Below are 7,588 nucleotides of genomic sequence, written 5' to 3' on the forward strand. Positions count from 1 at the left end.
GAGCTAATACCGATTTTGTAAGGAGATAAAATTGAAATATAAGTTAAATTTTCAGAAATAAAAAATGTTAGGTTTAGCATGGGACCCTGGGTATTTAAGATCTTTCAAGGGGATTGCCATGTTGGCACAGATTGTAAGTATTTTAGAAGTATTTGTATTTCTTATCAATAAAGCCAAAACTATGGGAAATAAGACAAAAAAAGTTGCAATTACTAGATTGATTTTGAGAAATAAATTCTATTATTTAATGTTTATGTCTATTTGTACCTGTTAACAAAAAGTTAATTTTTTATTTTTGTTTTTATATCCCATATGTTATTTTTTGTTCTTTTTAGCTTGTAGGAGGAATTGGTGGAATAATTTCTTTGGTGACAGGAGCAGGTTGGTTGCTAGTAGCTACACTCCCTAGTAGTATTTTCCAGTATTAGGACAAACGCTGGAGTGAACAAATTCAGGAGTGTATACACTTAACCTAACATAACCTTTTTTAGACTTTCTTTTTGGTTTTTTTATTGCCTAACCCCTGCGGGGGGCTTATTTGTATATTCATATCTTGACCTAACCTAATCTGCATAGAAATACTTAATTAAAAAAAAATTTTAACACTCCTGCGTTTGTCCTGGAACCGTATTTTCCTTGTATAGAGAAACTCCAATTTGTTTATTTTGTTATAACCTCAATTATTGGAGAGTACTATGTTTCCTTTTAATTTTTAAATTAAAAGTATCAAATTATGATGTCAATTTTAATAAGTACAATTCTTATTAACCTATTAACTACCTATGATGATTTGTTCAAAATTTTCTTTTTTATTTATTGGTACTTTTCCCCTTATTTTACTGCGAAGATACTCTGAAATTTGTGTTTGTATGTCTAACACTCAAAGTTTTTCTTGTATCATTTTAGAAAGATATAGCATGATTGCATGTGATTATCTACGTTTCCTTAATCTAATATTTATTTTTCACTTCCACCTCTAAAGGCGTTACAAAAATGTTATGTTTTCCTGGGAGGAAGGGGACATTTGGCTGTTAATTACACGTGACTTATCCCCAATGTTTATAATAACGTTTTCTTATTTAGTGACTTTAGTCGATTTTTAATTGGTTAGTTCATTAATTTGGTGTCCAAACGTTTCAACCACTAATTATAATCTACAGAAGGGTTCATTTAGTGTATCATCATTGGGGATATTTATTAATTTTTCGGCCATTGTCTTATCACTTTAGATCCCTTTATTTTTTCAGTGTTTGAGCAATTTATATTCTGGAGTGTATTCTGTATAACTGGCCTCCTTCTATTTGCTGCACTCACAAATCTTACAAACATACTAGAGGCCAAAATTCCATATTTTGGAAAACTGGTAAGTTTTTATCAGCCTATAGCTATTATTAGTGCCGTAGCTACTTCTTTATGAGTTCAATATTAGGTACCTTTTGATTACTGACTTTTTTTAGTGCTGCCCAATACCTAATTCGCTTTGTCTGTCCGTCCGTGATATATGATTTCTCGGCCTATATGTAAGATAGACAGCTGAAATTTTTGGTGAGGATTCCCTATGAGCATCCAGCCATATGAATACAATAGCTGGATCTTTAAATCATTTTAGTGGTGCGCTAAATCACCCCGCGCAGAATTAAAATGATTTAAAGATCCAGCTAATATTTACTTTATCCCGTATTCAGTCGGTTAGGCTCCTAAAGACAAAAATTTGTATTTTATAAAGACTTCATGATTTTTAAAATATTCATGGTTTTTTAAATATTTAGTAGCGACTCCTTCTATCCGTAAAGGTAGCACCTACCTATATTTTTTTTCTTTTGGTTTGAACTTAACATCTTCTTTATAGTCAACTCTGTCCGTTAGTTTATCCATGATATATCTAATTTTTCGATTCGCTATTTATGGATGATGTCATCCTTATTTATATAAAGATAAATAAAACCAGCCCAAGACAGTTTTTCTTTATTAAAGATGTATTTATCTTGTATAGAGATTGTACTACCTGTTGGTATGGATTGTGTTGACAGCTATCTGCCTTATTATTGAATTCATCACCTTCTTTGTCAGTATTGTTTACGTAAGTATTTCTTTGAATAATATTATAAACAAATTGCATTCAAGCTTTTTTTGATGTGTAGGGGGGGGGGGGTATATTTTCAACTACATTAAGTAAATAGTGTGTATCTTTTCCTTAATTTTTTTGTAATAAACAAATTGAAATACTACATAGCTCATGTTCCTAAAGTGGACTATGAACAAACAAGAGCAAGTGATTCTAAGCACCTTACAGTGATTCTAAAAGTTTTTTTTGTGGTGAATACTAGTGTTATGTTTAATATCGTTATATCAAACAAAAAATTAGGTTTCACCATGGTTTTCTATAAATAAAACTATTAATATTTTTTTGAAGAAATACCATCAAATGTTTTGTTAAATTACAAAAGTACAATAATAAAACTGTTTACAATATTACAATTTACTATCTCTTTTCTAAATTAACATTTTTCACCAAAAAAGTTTACTTTCCTGTCATAGCCATTTGACCTCAACAAAACATTTGATGATATTTTGTTAGTCACAAAATGTCTAACATTTCAAAGTTTTATTCATATAAAACCACTAGGTATGAAACTAGATTCTTAAGATCGATATAACGTTATTAAACATAACCCTAGTTTATTCACCAAAAATATATTTAGAAATACTGCTGGAAGGTGCTTAGAATCACTTGATCTTGTTCGTGCATAGTCCCTTTAGTTGAAGATATTTGAATTTCAGATTAGAAAACGAGCGATGAAGACATTAAATGTATTTTTTTTTATTTTAGGTTATTCTTAACATTGGTCTTTTGATTGCACTTGTAATAGATCTTGTTATTACTTGGAGGTAAGACAATTTAGCTTGCAATATTTTCTTTCAGAAAACTTAATTTTGACTGCATTTTAAGATAAATACCTATCGGTATTTATATCCCTAATTAATAAATAGTAGCTATTCTATAACTTGTTCTGTACGTTATTTTTTCCTAGCAAATGCGATTTTAAATAGACATATATTGGTATTCGGCTGCCTAATGACTATGGCATCTAAAATATGCATTAGGAACCTATTACGATCTCTAAAACTTACCTTGTCCGTCAGTTTGTTCAACTGTTTTGTAGTTCATTAAAAAATTCATTGCTTCGCTACTGTATGTCTTCATTCATCCTTGTTTAATTTAATTTTAGTTTTCATTTATGTATTTTTGTTTCTATTATTTTCTATTTGAAGTGTTTTCAGAAATATTTTCAATTATTATATATTTGATATACTTCCGTTTCGAAAAATTTATATAAAAATAAACCTATTTGATTTTAAAAGTCGTGTTTTATACCTATATGTAAATAATCTAAATAGGTAGGTACTCTAGTCATGTTGCTGATAGAATTTTAAAAAAATTTAGTGGATATTTTTTTCTTTTTCTTTGTTAATCTAATATAAGATTTTTTCTCTCCTAATCCTGAAGAAAAAATCATGTATCTCAGTTATTTGTGACCTTTATATCGGCTGACAAATAATTTTTAAGGTCATAATCAATGGACTAGTTTTAAAAATTAAATCGGCTGATAAATAATTTTTAAGGTCATACCTAATCATTTGACTGGTTTTGAAAATTAAATTGATTAAAAAATTGGTGACATAATTCTATTCCATGATTATGGCGATTATATTTTCTTCTCACCAAATATTTATAAGTTACCAAATTCAAATTTTTATAAGTATTAAAATAACTAAAATATAAATTTGCCATAGATTTTGTTTTTGGTGCTTTTAGTCATGTTTATTAGGATAAAGAAGTATAATAACATGATTAATTCCATTATTAATGTAAATATGTCTTGAAATAAAGGGATTTTCATGACCGTTTTGACCGCTTGTCTTTATTTCAGGACTGGCGGGACTATAGTGACCATGGCAACGTCCTCTTCAGTTGAAAACTTAGAACCCGGTGCGGGACCTGAACGTTTTTAATTTTGACAAAATAGTAGGTTAAGTTTATTTGTAGGGGCCGGGTGGTGGTTGATAGGAGGAAAGGGTGGAGGTTTTTTTTACATGGTTATGGATGTGTACAACTCTGATTTGCACCTATACTTGATTGCACTGGTCTAACATCATAATCATTGAATTTGTTAGGCTAGGTTAAGCTTGTTATGCAACTCAAACAGTGCACTAAAGAATAAAGTTAGGTTAAGTGATAACATTTGTAGGGTGTAAGGTGGGTTAGTTTATGAGTTTAATATTTATGAAAATTTCCAGGGAACTTTTTAATTTATTTTCTTTTAAATCGATAGTTGCACGAAATGCATTAAAACTTGAATTTGGTGAACTGCATATTTTTTCCTGTTCAATGGTTTAAACTACATTTATTGGGCATATATTTCAAAGAATTTCGTTTTTTATACCATGAATTAAACAAAATATCAAGACTTGAAAATCGCATTCTTGTGATATATGCAATTTATATAGCTGGCTTATTTTAACAAAAACAGCAATGACTACTAATTTAGTGATGTTTAGGTTATTGTTTGTTATTTATTGTAATTCAAAATTAGATATGTTTGATAGTATACTTGTACCTTATGCTTGAAATCATTTTTCTGAGATGCACTTCATGCAACTATCCCCCTAAAAAAAGGAAGTAAGTTAAAATAAGTGCGTTAGTTTTATTTTTTTGTATTTATTATTTATGTGGATGTTTTTTTTTTATTTTGAAAATACTTGGAATCCATATTTGGTTAAAATTTACTTATCTTTATTTATGTACTAATGCATAAACGTATCTTTTAATTTTAAAAGTCATTTCATTAGGTATTTTCTTAATTTTTATGAAGAAAATCTATTTTTAACTTTAATAGTTTTTATTTTTAGATAATCATGGAGGTTATGGGACAATCTAACAAAGAGCTTTCACTAAAGAAGAAAAATTTCCACACCAATTTCTCAAGAAAATTACTACTATGCAATCTATTAATTTATTATGCACCTAGAGATGTCGGCAATGGAAGTGACACAATGTTGATATCACTTATCCGTCCAATTTACTGATTTAAATATTAATGTTTAACATTTTTTGTAAAGAAAGGAGGCCAATTTTCACATATTTTCTATAAAGTTGTTTGTAAAAGGTCAAACTGTTTCAATTATGACCAAATGTGTTATATAACATAGTTACAATTAAGAACAATTTGACTTGATAAGCGCATTTGACTAAACGGTTTCACATACCTTTGCAGAAAATACGCGAAAAATGACCCTCTTTTTTAATTAATGTGATTTTACCTATCACTGTGATGTCTTTGAGATCTGATTTTATAACTAAGAATATGTATTATTTATACCATTGAGAATTTATATTTAGACATGATTACTATGTTTAGCACATTTGAAAATACCAATGAAATTTGATTGTTTTTGCACGAGACATTCTTTGCAGTAAGATTTTGATGATTGCAAACTCTTAACATATCTTTTCTTGCCTTTTTCTTGTATAATCTCGAAACCGCATTGCCTTGTATCAAGTAATATTATGTGATGTAATATTTATTTTTTGAAATTAGTTGAAATATTTCATAGAAAATAAGAAATACGTAGGATAATTGTTTTCAATAACTTTATAGGTTGTGAACGGGCAAATGGGACATCATAGCCCACGCTTGAACATCATTAAAACATTGCTTCTAGCACATAATTTCAAATAAGTAAAATTAAAAGTGTTTGCAAAAAATTAAGACAAAAAATTTACGCGCCTTTTCTCTATCCGCGCGATACAATCCTTTAGCTAATACAGATTATTTTAAGACCTTGTTATGTCGATTTTTATGTTGTGCTAACGTCTCGGGCAGTTAGGCTGTCAGTAGGTAAACCTTAAAGTTATCGATTAAGCCTATCCGTTGCATTTCTGACTTAATCCATTACTGTTGATATAAAGATCTGAGATCATTAATTGTATATGTGAATGTGATAATTAACATCAGTAGAATTGTACACAAAAATTTTAATATTTGTACGTTTTAACATTAGATTGTTATTTATATGTATTTGATAATATGTATTATTTTTTTAATTAAGCAAGATGATACTTAAGATTGTTTAAGATTGATTGGTTCAGCTAATTAATGCAATAAATGTGGGATGTTCTTGGGCCCCGAATAACGGAGGGGTTGCTTTCAAATTTATGGAGCGAAGGTTATTTGATTTGCAGAAAGTCTTTTGAGGTTCATCCATTCCAATAACTTCAAAAGTTATTAAGCATTCCCTTTCTTTACTGCTCAAAAAGTTCATCCCTCGTTAATTGTTACAGTTGGTAGTCTTTTCAGCAGCCTTTTAAGAATAACCTAGTTATAGAATAGCTTCGCTTTGTTACCAACCTAAGTGATTGTTTAAAGAACCAGATAAAATTAATATTTGTCAATTTTTTTGAAACTAAAATTTATTTAGCCAAATGCATTTATATCACAATTTTGAAAGCTTTTAACTAAATAATAAGAAGAAAATATATTTTATAAATAAATAAATTGTTAATAAATTTACCTAGCTAGTACATCTTTGTTTATACATAAAATATTTCAGAATTTGAAAATGTTATGAATAGTGATGGCAATCCGTCGAATTTTTGGGCCGGATTCCGGATTCTTAAAGAATCCGTCAAAAAAAGTGGCGGATTCCGGATTCTTATTTTTGGCTGATTCGGATTCCGGATTTTAGAAACATTTTAAAAGGATTTTTAAACAAATTTTTAAAATTAAGTGCTACATATGTCCTAAATATCAATGTTCTTGGTGTTCTCTATAATTCACTTCCGAGAATCGAACCACATTTTAAAAGATATTATATATAATGATGAAAATCTTTGCCTTCAAAGAGGAGGAGTTGAATGAAAAAACTCAAGACGCTAATTTTAGCCTACCAAATAAGAATCCGGAATCCGCCATTAAAAACGGATTCCGGATTCGGATTCCAAAATTGGGCGGATTTCGGATCCGGATTGCCAACCCTAGTTATGAATATTAAATCTTATGTAAAGGTAGGTTGTTATGCAGGGTATTGTGTGAAAAATTTCATAAAGTGAAAGCAGGCAAACTAAAAGTATTATTTAAATTATTTTTAAAAATATTTTTAAATGTTTAAATTAAGTATATTTAAGAAGCAACCAATGAAAGCCAAAAAATTCGTGCATCTCGCCGATTGATTTATTCATGATATACCTATTTCTCTAGACAATTAAAACATTTGGGCTTTTTTTCCTATGTTAAACAAAGTTGCATTAAAGGTTTTTTATTTAAGAACTTTAATATAAAGTGAATAAAATAATTTACACAAACATGAAAATCAAGTTAATTCTTCTGGTTATTTTGTTATTACCTATGTAAATCTTTATCCTTGTTCCCTTTATCAAAACTTTTGGTAATGTTGGTTTATTCATATTTTCCTTGAAGATTATTGTAGCCACTCTATGTCCATACGATTGATGCAAAATTAGCAATTTGACGTATATGACTTCCTGTGTAAAAATACAATTTGCTGATTTTTTTTGTCTAAAATGTTT

The 7,588-nt window shown here is 28.9% G+C and overlaps 2 protein-coding genes across 4 annotated transcripts in view; one reads left to right on the forward strand and one right to left on the reverse strand.

Annotated features, from left to right (window-relative positions):
* The window catches only part of LOC145314214 (uncharacterized), a 444,769-nt gene that overhangs the window by 71,575 nt on the left and 365,606 nt on the right, over positions 1 to 7,588 (reverse strand). The window lies entirely within an intron of this gene.
* Positions 2 to 6,614, forward strand: LOC145314211 (uncharacterized). 3 transcript variants are annotated; one of them, XM_080154042.1, is made up of 7 exons: positions 2 to 133; positions 336 to 381; positions 1,248 to 1,363; positions 1,994 to 2,080; positions 2,831 to 2,889; positions 3,933 to 4,027; positions 4,912 to 6,614. In XM_080154042.1, exons 1-6 carry the CDS (start codon positions 65 to 67, stop codon positions 4,012 to 4,014), a joined length of 459 nt encoding a protein of 152 aa, XP_080010168.1. In that variant the 5' UTR covers positions 2 to 64; the 3' UTR covers positions 4,015 to 4,027; positions 4,912 to 6,614. The 3 variants fall into 3 exon arrangements, with proteins under 3 accessions (XP_080010168.1, XP_080010167.1, XP_080010169.1); XM_080154041.1 differs by having other exon boundaries at positions 3,933 to 3,991; XM_080154043.1 differs by having other exon boundaries at positions 3,933 to 4,031; positions 4,912 to 5,124.

This window comes from Acartia tonsa, chromosome 3, assembly GCF_053477335.1.
Source record: "Acartia tonsa isolate MP-2025a chromosome 3, ASM5347733v1, whole genome shotgun sequence".
NCBI classification, from domain to species: Eukaryota; Metazoa; Arthropoda; class Copepoda; order Calanoida; family Acartiidae; genus Acartia; species Acartia tonsa.